Source organism: Oryzias melastigma, linkage group LG24 (assembly GCF_002922805.2).
Source record: "Oryzias melastigma strain HK-1 linkage group LG24, ASM292280v2, whole genome shotgun sequence".
NCBI classification, from domain to species: Eukaryota; Metazoa; Chordata; class Actinopteri; order Beloniformes; family Adrianichthyidae; genus Oryzias; species Oryzias melastigma.
Genome location: NC_050535.1, coordinates 10550898 through 10565629, shown reverse-complemented (window position 1 = coordinate 10565629; position 14732 = coordinate 10550898). Strand labels below are relative to the sequence as shown.

Here is a 14732-nt window from a genome sequence, read left to right as displayed (position 1 = left end):
CCACCGGTACGAACTCCAACACTTGGCGGCTGAGCTGGGGGCTCACAAGTAAGCCCACCCCAGCCCGTCGCCTCTCACCATGGGCAATCAGAGTGGTAGAGAGTCCCAGCTCAGCAACGTGTGTGTCTGGTCGCTTCCTGCTTGGGATTAATAAAGACTGCCGATTGGACGGTCGCGGTCATGTGACCCGAGGCGCGCAAGGCATGCTGGGTCAAAGAGTTGTTCTCAGGACAAGAGGATGTGGGAGTGTTTTAGCGCCCGTGTTACAGGGCATGTCACCTTAAATATAAAATACAATTCTATATATTTTTATTTTGAAAGTACAAAAGAAGTTTTTGTTTTGAAACCTGGGAAAAGTTTCCTATTTCTCTGTCATTTTGCAGAGAAATCGACGCATCGATTGCCTATAAATAGATCTCATAGGTAAAGCCTGCGTTGCCTAGGGACAGTTGACGGATGCAGACATGATGGAGACAAAGTAAACGAAGTAAAGTCAGAGAGATAAATAAAAATTTTATTTTTTGTGTCAACGCAACACCAATAGAAATCAGCCAAATGACTGAAGTTTTAGTCCCAGTGTTGGCCTTCTTTTGACTACTGTAACTCTTCAACTTTTGTGCAATTCACACAATTCCAGCTGATTTTGTTGCAGAAAAAAAGTAGCTTTGAGCATTTATGCAACATTTTACATTAGTGAAGTGTTGCAAAATGGTACAAAACAATACGAAAAACCCCTTTTCTCCATGTTGATCGTATAAATGGTGCAAGAGTTTTGGTATGTCAAAGAAAATGTGTTATTTAGATGTCACCGGTGACATCTTCAGTGTTAAAGATTTAAGAAACAGAAAAAAAAGATCAATGCTCCATCACCTTCACACATAATTCATAATATGTAGTTATAAAAAGATCTCAGAAAAGAATAAAGCCTGTCTGGTGGATCATGGGGGCTGGATGGGTGTCCTGCCTTATATTATCCAGTTGGAAAACCCAGAACAAAAAGAAAAGAAAAAAAACAACAGTTTTAGCTGAAGAAAACCCAGTGCAAAGTCTCCAAGTTCTGCACCACGACAGTTATTTTAACTCTGCTCTAATTACAGCAAGCTTCCCCACCCCATGCTCCACATGAGAACTTAATTATTCTGTTTGGGTTTGTGCAAAAAGCCCCTTCAAGTGCTCGCGTGACTATACCAGCCACGTGCACACTTGAAGAGGCCTTATTAGCAATCCGAGCTGAATAGCACTGTTTGCAAGTTTAGAGCAGCCACTCCTCCTAAACATTCCAGTTCTCCTAACCTACCTAAACTACCAGCTTAGTCCTGATGGACCATGAGAGTCTACGGAGTCCTGCTGCAGCGGTGAGGAGCCCCCACAAGGGGTTGAGGAAGTCTGTCATAAACTGGAACAAGACCTAAAATGACCTGATACTGTGTGCCCACGTGAGGCCTCTCTCTGCAAACCACAGGGCTGCGTCACAAGAACCAGGAAACAAACAAGCTCTCCAGGAGAGAAGAACTCTGCAGACCCTACAAGATGCACACTGCTTCACACCAGACCTGGACTTCTTCCTGCAGGCATAACAAAAACAAACCAGCCCCTCACCATGGAGATGACGGCTTTAGTTCAGTCACACTGCAGCTCCTTACATGAGCTGGATCTGCTCTTGGAATGAACGTGTTGCTTCAATGCTATACTGTATACACAATGCTGAAGCACACATGATGCCACCGATAATATTTCAAGTGCTTCAATGTGAACACCTGAATTGAGGCCACGAGCCAAACTGATCCAAACTGTGCAGACTTGGACTTACCGCCATTGCAATGCAGCTAAGGCCATAAGAACAAAGATGGTGCCTAAAATCTATAGAAGACACTTGATTGTGGACCAGTTATAGTGGTAAGTTTGAAGAAACTGAAGTTAAGATCTCACATTTTTAACAAACATCTGGAGTCTGTGTGTGCGACCATAAACATCTGATGTATTTTCCTCCAAATGTCTGTTTCTTTTCCTACAAAAACAAGAAGAGTCTTAAAGATCTACTCAAATGAAAATTGTGTTCTTGGTGTTTTTAGCACTTTATTTTTAGCAATTTTCTGATGATGGAGGACATAAACCAAGAAAAATAAGACCGTTACTGAGTATTTCTTTATTCAAATTGTGATAAATCAGAAGCAGATGAAAAAAAAAGCTTTTATAAAAGCTTTCAGTTATTAGGTACAAATTAAAATCGATAGGTCACAGTATTCCTGCTTCACTCCCCTCTGACACATCCACTTGTAGAAAAATAGTTCCATATGCAGTATGTGTTGTGTACATCCATGTACGTCTACAACTAAAAAAAGGGCAACTTGAAAACTTTATAGCCAACAGAATGTTGGTATCCTTTTATAATATTTGACTTCTTTTTCAAAGAAAGTTTGAACTTTGAGGGTTTAAACAAGAGAGAAAAGGTGAAAATGTTCATGTCTGTCTGAGAAAAGTGAGGCATTTTACAGTCTTTATACAACTATGATTATTAAAAAAAATAAAGCTGTGAAGATTTCAATATATTACAAAAATTTTTAATAATCAGATGATACAAATACATTTTTATGCAGTTGTTGGCCGATATAGATTTAATGCAAACAACAGTGTTAATCCCTGAGGTAAATCCCTTCCTGTCAAAGCTCAATCACATGAACACCAGGTAAGTCTATCTATGGAAGAACTAGTGACCATTTACCAATGAGGCTAGTACTTGCCTATATTTTTGCAGACCCGTGTGAGCAGAGGGGGTGACTGTTTACTTACTGAAGTTTGACTGCCTGTTGAGGAATATGTCAGAGCAAGCAACCATGAAACCTGATAGTAACCACCAGAAAAGCTCTAGCTGATAGTGGAGACTGAGCCTGTTTTAGTTTTTGGAAAACTGAGACATCTTTGCAGGTTCAGCCTGAGCAGTAAACTGCAAACATCTAAGATAAGCTGCTTTAATACGGAAAAAGATGTGTTGATGCACAAAGAGGTTGCAAGATTCAAAGATTCAAAGGTTTGCACAATGTGATTTGAACATGGAAAATCAATCCCTGGATCAAAAATGTGGGAAAATCTGTGATTCTTTTACAGTCACCTCAGACATCTCATGGGCTAGACAGTGGTATAGTGGTTAGCACTCGTTCCAAGACGGCCCTGGATCAAATCCCAGCTGGGACCTTTCTGCATTGAGTTTGTATGTTCTTCTCATGCATTTGTGTTTTTCTCCAATCACTCCGCCCAAAAGCATGCCTCATAGGCCCAGTAATGTCTCTAAACCAGGGGTCTCTATAGTTAACGCTAAAAGAACCATTTGGTCCTGGTTCTGACTGACCAACAGTTTGTTACAAGCTGCAGTAAGCAATTGTACAACTTGTACGGGTTGTGCAAAGAGCTTGTTAGTTCTGTGGCGACCCTGACAGGATGTGAACAACAAGAGTATTTGGACACTCATTACAGGCTTAGACAGACCTCAAATCTTTGCCAAAAAATGGGAAATTAGTGGAAAAAACAACCTGAATAGTCACTATTACACACTCAGTAAGTCCACTTCAGAGATCAAGATTGGCTGGTCACTTGTCAATCAGAAGACTGTGCCTTCTTCCCTTCTTCCTTCCAAGTAATTTAGCCCTCCACTCGGAGAGTTGTGAAAAAATAGCGTCTAATATTTCGGATGTGACTTTTGTTCGCTGACATCATCAATAATCACCGGTCCGTTAGCTTTAGCACGGAGCTTCCAGTGCTTGAATATACATAACAACAGCAGTTTTATAACTTCAAAAAGGCCGTGCTACAACAAAAAGTCATTACTTACAGTTAAATGTAAACGTCTGTGGTTCATAGCGCACCCACGTGAAGAAAAGCGCTTCTCAGCGCGACGCAGTTTACCCTCACAATGGTGGACTTTGGACCCCTCCGTTTAGAGGGTGAAATTTAAAAATTAATAATCCCGGACACGACTTTGACTTCAACTTCCACTTCAATTTAAGACGAAAGGCTAAGGGAAAGGGAGAAAGGAAGAATTCGGATTGGGCCTTACTCTCAGTTATAGAACAAAAGTTGTTCGCCATGCGGCACATCCTGTCAGGGGGTCGCCACAGTGGATTGACTTTCACTAATTTACACAGGTGGTTTGGCAGAGTTTTACGCCAGATGGCCTTCCTGATACAACAATGTATTTTATCTGGGCTAGGGACTGGCACAAAGTAGAACCAGTATTTTTATTTTTATTTTTTAACGGGATAAACGTTCCATAATCACAGGCTAATTTCCAGGTGTTGAGAAGTAAAAGTCTTGGCCTCCGTCAAAACAGATTTCATAGGGCTGACCCCTTGTTTGGTTCAGTGTCTAGATGAGCTACTATCATTGATTGCTAGAAAGGCCACAACTCTGGGTTTAAAATCGAATCGTATCTCCGTACCATGAGATGGCCGTGGTGCAGCAGTAGGGTGGTCAACTCCTGACTGAAAGATTGTGGTTTGATTCCTGCCTTGCCCGCCCATGTGTCGAAGAGTCCTTGGGCAAGACACTGAACCCCAAATTGCCTCTGGTGGAAGGTTGGCGCCAGTGTTTGGCAGTCACAATAGCCACAACCAGAGTGTGAACGTGTGCATGATTTGGTGAATGGATCTGTGACTCTACAGCGCTTTGGGCCTTCAAAGACGGTAAAGAAAAGCGCTATTAGGAAAATGCCATTTACCATTGAGCCAAATTGCGGGGAAAGTGAATTGTTACAATCATCCTGCAAATATTTGCATGTTTATGTTAAAAGTGTCAAACACGTGTGTTGTGCTAAATTTACAGCGTATACTTAGATAGGGCTTTACTGCCTTCAAAAAAGACCCAAAGTGATAAAGACAATAAAACATGTGGGTCAAACTGGGAGGAAGATGGGAGTAAATAGTGAGAGAAATCATGACCCCCTGAGTCTCCTTATTATCTTGTTAATAGACACAAGAGGAATTCCTCCACAAGGATTTAGGGGTACCTCCAGCAGAGAGGGGCCCTCCATTTCAGAGAGTCCACGCGTTCAGGTCGACTGGTTGTGCACTCAACTAATAATCCTTCATAGGTTCTTTTTGGCAATTCTAAGACAATTGGTGCTGGCAATCCTCCACAGAGATAGGGGTTTACGGACCATTGAAGAGCAGCCGATACCAGTTCTGAAAAGCCACATATGCATGAGGAATCTGCTTTGCTTGTTGCAGAAGCAGCGTGGGGATCAGCAGGACAGTCCACATGCTTGAAGAAGCAAAGAGAATAGACGCAGGAAGTGTGGCATCAGGTTACGCCAGGCTGCCGTGACGAGAAGGGGGTTCGTGGATTAGGTCAGGGAAGGACAAGGAATCCAGGCCGCGGGGGGCTGCAGTCGGAAATCGCATGGTGCAGGGACACCACTCTCAAACACGACTGACTAATGCTCCTCCCTCCACGCCAGTGAAACAAAGCTCGTCCTACAGAGTGAGCCAAACATTTCGGAGCGGGTAATTTCAGGGTGCAGTTCTCAGCTCCAACGCTGTACAGAGGTGACTGGGTTGCAGGAAACAAAGTCACGCAGATGAGCAGAGTCCAGCCAGGGTGGAGGGCAGCAACTCAAAGACAATAATGTCTGCAAGTGTTAAATCTGTTAATCATCCTGGATTCTTTAAATCACACATTTGGCAACATCAACCAGTAGATGGAATCTAACGTGCAGGCATCTATCATTATTTAGTCCAATAGGGCGTCAGTTTCTTTTTAACTTCAATCCCAGGAACAGAATCTCTAATCTCCACTGGAGATGCATACAGTGTGTGTATGAGTGTGGGGAGGAATCCTGGAATTTCTGCAGTGATCCAACCCCAACTCCCACTGTCCTCCACTGGGAATCTAGACTCTGACAAAGAAAATGGATCTTGGTGGTCCGATTATGTTGACAGGTAATCAGACTATTGTATAAAGTAAGTTCTTATGGAGGAACAATGGCTGACAAAGAGGTGGCAGGAACCAGACGTTGCAGGGATGCACATTTTGATTGTCAGTGATAAGCCTCATATTTGGGTGGATCTATTTTTTCTCTTCTTTCTGCATCTATTTTTTTTTTCATTCCAAACAAAAAGAAAACAGTTTTTTTATTGAGATATTTATACTCCACAGGTTGCCATGCACACAAAAAGATCTCGGCCAAAGGAAGCATGCAGGCTGTCCGTGTCACGCGCCCGGCGGACGGAGACAAAGCGGGGCCGCGTGCAGAGAAGCGTCGCCCCGTGTAGCGGCGGCGGCAGCAGCAGAGGAGGCGGCGTGTCAACACCCTGCAACGCCTCTTTACCGACGTTCCATCAACAATGCGGCGGCGGCGGGAAAATAAGACACTTACCGGCTGGTGTGGCACCGAATATCCGGACCACCGGCACCCTCTTCACGTCGCTCTCCCTGAACGGAGAGTAGGTCACGTCCAGGTCTTTGATGGGACTTGCTAGGTAGTAGTCTGCGGTGACGATGCGCACGGAGAGCATGACTGCCCTGTCCGTCCTGGAGGGTCACACCAGCGGGGAAGCTGACAAAAAACTACCGCTGAGGGGGGCTAGAGGAGCAGCCAGAGGGTGTGCTGTCACGGCGATCAAACTAGGCGGAGGGGAAGCCCGAAAAAACAAAAAGAAAAGGAAAAAAATAGATTGACGGGGTTAACCGTCTGCAGCCGCGGAGAGCTACATCCGAACGCGGCGGTGTTCGGTCCAGAACCCCACTGCGACCAGCTCCATGTTGGAGTCGTAGAACTTCCGCCGCCTCGTGAATTCTCTGTAGTGTTATTGTTTCACGCTCGGAAGACGCTCCCCCCCGGCTTCCGGTACGTGGCGTTATCTTTCCAAATCACGTCCCAGAACTAGTCCCAGCTAGTCCCGTTCACCAGGCTGCCCCTCCGCGGCGCTCTGCTTCTTCCATACCAGGTTCCGCCACACTAAACACGGTCTGTAAAAAAACACAAAACCACCGACGTCACGCACTTCCGGATTTCAGAATAAGAGCCTACAACGGTCACATGCTTATGGAGTCAAAATGGAAAACCAGCTTTATTTTGGAAGGATTTGCCAAAATATTCGGCAAAATAAAAGATCAAAGCAAAAGCTGTTTGAAGATCATTTGCTGAGTTTATTGTGTTTATTCAGGTTACAATGTAACAAGTTATCACTTTTAGGCTGAACAAGCAATAGAAAATGATCTAAATAATTATATTAAACTATCTTTATAAACGTGTTTTCTCTTAGAAAGTGCAGACGTGCAATGTTTTTAATTGCATCAATCATAGTACATTATTATTTTTTTTTTTAAAATTACTTTCATCGTGTATTGAACTAAACGCTATTTTCAGTGGATGCATGTTTGTAGATAACCAGCTAAAAATGACAGACAAGTGCAAAAGTTAAGTATTTCGACTAAACGCTCCACGAAAACATTGAAATTCTTAAAGTAAATTCACCCCATTACCACCTAAGGCCAATTTGGTAATTTGACATGTGACAAAAAATAAATAAATCAAATATAGTAAAGATCATTATACAAATGTGTCGGAAGAAAAACATGCTGATTACTACAGATCCCTGGGCATGTTATTAAAATAAATAAATTGTTCCCTCAATTTTGTATTTAGTTGCTACAAATTGTTATTTTGTGAACACTAGATAACAGTTTGTGCTCACAAGTTAGCGTTTGGTGCTCTTGAATTAGTATCTTGTGCACAAATTTGCATGTTGTGCACACAACATGCAAATTTGTGCACAAAAAATACTGTTTTGAGTTCACGAAATGCTAATTTGAGGGAACAATTTCTTTATTTTTTGTAACACCTGGCTGGAGTTCCATAGAATACACAAAACAACACATAAAATATTAAAGTTCTAATAATCAAAAAGAATTGTATCATTGAAAAAAAACACCTGAATAATCTGATATTTGTCTAATTCTTCAATTAGTTAGTCAAATTGTTGCTCAAAAGTCAATGTGTAAAGGATAATAGTGGGGTAGTGAAGTGGAACAACTACAAACGTTTTCACATATTTTTGGGGGGCAAAAATTGTTCTCTTTTTTTCTATTTCTCCTGTCTTGCAATAGAGCTGCAAGCTTCTTGCTGTGTTTACCCTTTGGGGTTCTGACAAAAAAATAACATTAAATCTTTATTACTTGTAGAAAAAAAGCCTAATTTTAGCGAACAAAGCCCCTGATTGACTTGATGTTAGTCCAATTTTTCCATTTAAGTTTAATTATTACTCATACAGCACCGTGCAAAGGTTGGTATTGTACTAGTGAAGTGGAACAACTTTACAAGCATTTTTAAATCACTTTTCGTGCAAAAACTATTCTCTTTTTTCAATTGGTCCCGCGGTACAACTAAGGAAACAGCTGGAATTCATTTGTTTCAGATACTTTTTGTATTTAACCCTTGGGTTTATTCATAAAAACATAAAATCATAAGCTTGTGTTAATGTAAAAATCACTGGATTCATCTGATATTTGTGTAATTCTTCAAAAAGTAGATTGAATTAAAGGTTAATATAAAAGTAGTGAAGTAGAACAAGTTTTTGCATCACTTTTTATGCCAAAAAAGTATTTTTTTCCCCTATTGTTTATTCTTTTTTCCCACCAGCTCTTGCATTGTGTTTCTTTGCTGCTCTTATAAGTCTGCATTTCTTGGTGATACTGAACCATTCACTTGCGAACAGGCCTTAAAGGAGCTCAAACGAAGTAGAAAACTACAAGATAAATCTAAACTGGTGAATGAATCGAGAACTTAGGTAGGTGTAGGATTTATATCCTCCAGTTACAAAAGCAGGATGGAAACGGCTTCAGCCACATTGAGTGACCAGGAACTTGAACAGACTTTGTGGATTTATTGGTGGAAAGCAGGTTCTGCTGCAGCTGATAAAAACCTGAATATCCGCAGGGCTTCCTTTTAAGTTCACCACTGGTGTTCGCTGTGGTGACGGCGTCTGACAGTTAGGCCTCCCCCCGCCTGAAGCTTTTTTCTAAGAAACGTCCTTTCACTGAACAGGAATTTATTCATGAAACATTTGATCACAATGTATTTCAGCAATTTATTCCTTTATTGTGAAGAAATACAAAGAAAACAGGGGTTTTCCTTGATGGAGACGTGGTGCCACCTGCTGGTTTGTGATGGCAACCATAAGCTTAAATCTTCTGTAGTGTGTTTTAAAAAAAAGATAAGTAAATCAAACCATGGATGAATTAGAAAAATAGTAAACAACCTTGGAATAAAGCTCAATAAACACTTTCACAAGTGTTTCAGGTAAGAGTTTGTCAAAGGTTAAATTCTGTCACATACACTCTGAGATCAACAAGTGAAAAAGTAATTCCTAAACCAAAGGTCCACAATGGATCAGAAATAGGAAACTCAGTATAAATCCAGATTTGTCCTTGAATGGTTCAGACAGGACGGATGAATATGTTGACTTCAGGGGTTGGCTGAGGGATGATGTAGCGCTCCTCTCTCAGTAGACGCAGCACAAGTTCTTGGTTGTCGGCGGGCCAGCGGTAGATCCGGGTGTTCTTCATCCAGCTGGGAACGTCTGCCTGCCAAAAGGAGGTAAAGAGAGTTGGATCGTCTGAACTACGGTCCAGAGAAAGTCATGAAACAACAGTTCAATAACGTTAGTTTCAACATTTGTAATAAAAAATGATTGCACAGAAAGTAGTATTTGTATTTTTAGAATCATTTAATAAGTAAATAGACCATAAAAAAGCAAAACCACATATCAGGTTCTCATCAAAAGTTTAGATTTTTAGTAATCTAAAAGCGTATTTGTTGATGTAACCAGATTAACTCCGGTTGTGCAGTTAAATCTTACCTTAGTTGCATTGGAAAACAAGACCGGAACCAATCTGAAGTTCAGGCAGCCCTGCTGAATGTACTCATTCTGGATCTGTGGAAATGATAAAACAATATCCAGATTAATAGTTCACACACAGTTTTAATCTTATTTCTGATTATGGAATCAGACAGCAAATTATACAATCTTATTTTGTCCTCTGATTGTAATTTTTTTCTTTTTATGGTCAATTTGTTGACATTATTTTGACAACCTAGCTAAAAAAACTGTTTTTAAAGACCCACTCTGATGAAGATGGTGTTTTTAACATTTTCTTGTACCGTTTTTCTCATAATAGAGGACATATATATATAAAGAAAATTAAGTTTAACATTCTATCTTTGAGTATTTCTTTATTCAAATCATTGTAAATCAGGAGCAGACGAAAAATGCAGTTTTATAAAGATTGTATTTCTTCGTCTTCATCTGGCTAATACTGTACGGCTAAAAAGTTCTAAAATTGCTGGGTTTTTTTTTGCACTGCAAATATCGGTTGACCATGTAAACAGAGAGCTCTCAACAACAGGCAAGGGAAGGGGATCAGGGTGGCTCCAAACCAACAGTTCAACCCTCAACTCAGAAATGAATCTCTGCCCTCTTATCTCTAATCCAACTTCTGCCGCTCTGCAGAAACTATGTCCAAGAAAATGACAAGTTTTAAATGTTGGCTAAAAAAGTCATAATCATAATTAAAATACTGCCGCGAACATTTTAACAATAGATCAAAATAATTGGTTGAGTGGGACTTAACATTATCTCAATGTTAATGAAAAGAACATGTGACCACACCTTCTGTCCATCTCAGTCATGGATAATGAGAAATATTTTTACTCAAACTCATCGGCCTTTCTGGATCAAATCGCCTTTACTCCATTTATACTTCATTCCTGCTGAAAATTGGACATATTTCACTCCCATATAGCTTAGCTTCTATTTTAGCAACATGCTAACGTTTTTGGCTAATTTGGCATCAACTGATTTTTTTAGGCTAATTTAGAGTTTAGCTTCTATTTTAGCATATTGTTAACGTTTTAGACTAATTTAGTTTACTGATACATTTTAGGCTATTTTGGAGTTCAGCTAGTAGTTAAGCATCAAGCTAGCTTTTTTGGCTAATTTGACCTCTACTGCGGTTTTTATGCTTATTTGAAGTTTAGATAGTATTTTAGCAACATGCTAACATTTTTGGCTAATTTATTACTTAGTGGGGCTTTTAAGGTTAATTTGGAGTTTAGATTCTATTTTAGCAACATTCAAAATATATTTATTCATTTATTTTATTTAATGATCTGAGGAATTTAAGGCTATTTTGGAGGAACAAGCTAGCTTTTTGGCTAATTTAGCATCTACTAAGGTAAAAGTTAAGATACTAAAAAAAAAAGAGAAATGCTAGTTTCTTTTAATATTTTTGTGCCAAAAAATAGACATAAGTGATATTTAAAAAATAAGGTAATGAATGCAAATCCAAATTTCTTAAGGGCTAAAGTATATCTATGCGGCTCGGCTCTTTCTAGGTTTTGATCAGTAGAAAACAAGTACAAATGGCTCTTCTACTGTTAAAGGTTGCCGACCCCTAGTCTAAGTCATCATTTCTATGGCAACCACTCTTGGCTTAGGGATGATCTTACTGGAACCCCTATCATTTTAAAGCGCTACATGAAATCTGTCAATCAGATGTTGGCGGTGGGGGTCATCAGGCACCACCTACTTTTATGGAGGCATCTGATTGGTCAGTTTATAGCTTGAATAACTCACATCATCAACAAAATATAGTGAAAAAAATTAGGATTAGCAAGATGTTTAAAAAAGGTAGCTAGAATGGTAATAGTTGTTTATTTCTCTTTAGAAGTCTAAAGATTTTGGCTTCTTGGGGCCACTTCCTGTTTGGAACGCCAGTCAGTTCTTATATACAGTCAACGGGATAACTCCAGAACACTTTTAGTACTCTCCAGCCACCTTTGGATCAGGGTCAGCAGGGTCCTCACCTGATTGTGGATATACTTGGTGTGCTGGCTGTGCTCGTCGTCTCCTCCTCCCTCCACGTCCTTCTTGTACTTGGGGCTGATGACCACGATGATGAGCACCGATTTCTATCAAAGGACAGCCCCCGTCACCGTGAGCTTTCACAGGAGATATGAGAAGGTGTGCGCACAGACTTACGTCATTTAGAAAGCTGTCCATCCACTTGGTGATGCCCATTCTCCTGATGGGGGTGTCGAATATGTCGCACTACGAGGAGAGGAGCAAAGTCATCTTCGGCATGAATCTCAGTGTGGGATGAGACTTTTGAAAGGACTCACTTCTGGTTTGAAGCCCTGGTTGATCAGAAACGTGGTGAAGGGGATGATTTCCTTGGCTATGTCCATTGAATACGTAATGAAGACTTTTCCTGTTGAGAGTTGTGTTAGCAACTCTTCCTCAGTGACAATAAATGCTCTACCTTGAACAGAACTTACTGCTCTCCTCAGGAAGGCTGATGGTCCGTCGGACCTCCCTCGTGACCGGTCCTGGGCCCGGCAGAACACAGGGGTCCACGCTGCGCTCATGCATCACATCTATGGGAGCCGCCGCTTTCTGCGGTGACGAAGCTTGTCCAGCATTTCTAGGTTGGAGCATGTCACGCGGAGTGTTCCTGCGCGGAAAGAGGCAATCATGGTGAGTCTTGGAGCTTTTGCGGTGATTGATGAGAACATATTGTAGATGCTTACTCATGTGGGGGCCTCATGAAGTTATGGTGATGGTCGGGGGGGCAGCATGCATACTGTCTGTGACCAGTGGGAACACCACCTGGAAAAGAGGAAAGACAGAAACTTTAGACCATGGGGGCCCAAAGTGGGGTTCACGGGCCAAATTTGGCCCGTCAAGTTGTGGCTGTAGCCATGGAGTGTTTAGTTAAAATCCCTTACCCTTTCCCATTGATTCTCTACGATGTTCCAAAACTCTACGATTTATACTTTTGGCCTTCAGGTGGCGCTGTTAGCACTTTCTTTGCCTGCGGCTATGGGTGAAACAACCTAAAGTGAGTCAGCCCTGGGCTATTTTTGTGTGTTTGGAATTCCCAGTAGCCTTCACGGTCATTTCTGATGCTTTTAGCGTCCTTTTTTAGCTAGCAAAGATGGAGCGACGACAAACGGTTAAAGTAAAAAGATCAGCTCCACGTCTCTCATTAGGATCCCAGTTTGATATTTTCATTGGAAGAAAGTTTGTTTTAGCTTACTCTTGTTTTCAATTAAAAATGGCCAGTGAGACCTTGCTATTAAAGGTTTCAAAAACAAATGTTACTCTTTATTCTTACTAATATTTGTTACCTTAATGAATACAGAATCAAAATAAATAAATTCAACCATATTCTTTTTTTTTCTCCTTTTATTTCTTGACATGCAAACAAATATTGTATTTGGTCCACGGACCGGGATTCCATTTAGATTTTGGCCCTTTGAGCGAAAATGTTTGGTGTCCCTAAATTGCCCTAGGTGTGAATGTGTGTGTAGTTGTGTGTGGTTGTGTGGCTTTGCAATGGACCCAGTGACTCCTAAAGGAATTAAGGTTTGGAAAATGGTCTACTTTCACACTGCACTTTCAGGAGCAGACCTATCACATGCACTAAAGTATATGAATTACTGCATTGTTCAAGACGCTGTGATGATGCTAACAGGAAGTGATGTCACTGGAATAGTTTGAGTTAAATGGGGTTCTCCAGCAGAACTTGTACCGATCTTACCTTGTTTTTGTACCGGGTACCTTTGCGGAACCAATGGCCCACAATTGGATATGAGAGGCCCTGGTGGTTCCAAGGACACATCAGATGGATCGTGGTAATACGCCGACGTGTTGACGTCATACTGGTGAAAATGTGGTAGTCTGTGTGGTGTGACGCTGGTAGGACCTGCAACGGAGGGATTCCACCAATTTGCAGTACTTGTGGGTGGGTGTCTCTGATCAGTCCTGCTGTCTTCCTTCGGAAGAACTCCGCCACACCCCTCACGTTGCCTGCTCATGCCTCCCTCCTGTTCATTGCATTCACAGACGTGGGGACCGTAATCAGGGTCGCAGGGACTCATCCTCTCGTCCATCTCAACTGGGATGCTTTTATGGGAGCACTGTCCTGAGAACCAACGGAACACAGTCAGGAAAACATCTGCATCTCTACAAACGGACCTGCTTTCTGTTTCCCAACCTTTGAAGGAAGACATTTTCCCTCCAGGGGTGGCGGTGTCAGCGGCCTGTGGAGCAGAAAAATTTCAGCGTTTGAGGAATCTAACAGAGCAGGAAAAATGACAGAGTCTTGTTGGTGACGAACAACAGTCTAAAGTCTCAACCGAAGAAGAAAAGCTACTGGTTTTGGTGAAAATGTAAGGAGAACGCAGGTGGAAGAGCCTCAGGGAGGACAAGAGGGGACTTGCTGTTTGGAAAACAACCCTCCTACCTGTTCAGGGTGACTGGAATGTGACACGTCTGCCGGTCCAAACCGGTCCAAAGGTCAGAATCTCTGATCTAAACACTTCTTATGTGTGTTTGAAAAAAAAAAGAAAAAGACAAAAACCAGAGGAAGTTGGAAGAAAAAAATCCTGATCAGTTTCTACGATGAGTCCACGGGACAATCCTGCTGTGAGGCAAACAGGAAACAATACTCTTCCTGCTCTGAGCAAAGCTTGGAAGTCTCATGTTCACTTTATGTAAATGAGTCTGAAGTCTGCACCTGACAGTCAAGCGTCCTCTGCAGGAGGGCAAGAGAAGTGCAGGACAGAGCGAAAAAAGCTGTTTCGAGTCAATGAGAAGCTGTAAAACAACCGTTTGTGGTCTAGTAAGAGAATATTGTCTTTAGTTAAATCAGACATGACACATGTTAAGCCATGCAGC

The 14732-nt window shown here is 41.5% G+C and overlaps 2 protein-coding genes across 3 annotated transcripts in view; both read right to left on the bottom strand.

Moving 5' to 3' along the window:
• The window catches only part of rev3l (REV3 like, DNA directed polymerase zeta catalytic subunit), a 41945-nt gene extending 34929 nt beyond the window's left edge, over positions 1-7016 (bottom strand). The window contains exon 1 of the mRNA XM_024291656.2: positions 6368-7016. Within this exon, the coding sequence (XP_024147424.1) occupies positions 6368-6506 (139 nt within the window). The 5' untranslated portion in view covers positions 6507-7016. The remainder of the gene's footprint in view (positions 1-6367) is intronic.
• A 2052-nt stretch (positions 7017-9068) lies between these two features.
• traf3ip2a (TRAF3 interacting protein 2a) lies at positions 9069-14732 on the bottom strand. 2 transcript variants are annotated; one of them, XM_024290595.2, is made up of 10 exons: positions 14299-14732; positions 14050-14095; positions 13594-13977; positions 12581-12659; positions 12329-12504; positions 12173-12261; positions 12033-12101; positions 11858-11962; positions 9852-9926; positions 9069-9613 (listed from the first exon to the last, which is right to left on the bottom strand). In XM_024290595.2, the coding sequence occupies exons 2-10, from the start codon at positions 14063-14065 to the stop codon at positions 9458-9460; spliced, it is 1149 nt and encodes a 382-aa protein (XP_024146363.1). In that variant the 5' UTR covers positions 14066-14095; positions 14299-14732; the 3' UTR covers positions 9069-9457. The 2 variants fall into 2 exon arrangements, with proteins under 2 accessions (XP_024146363.1, XP_024146364.1); XM_024290596.2 differs by having other exon boundaries at positions 9069-9576; positions 14299-14718.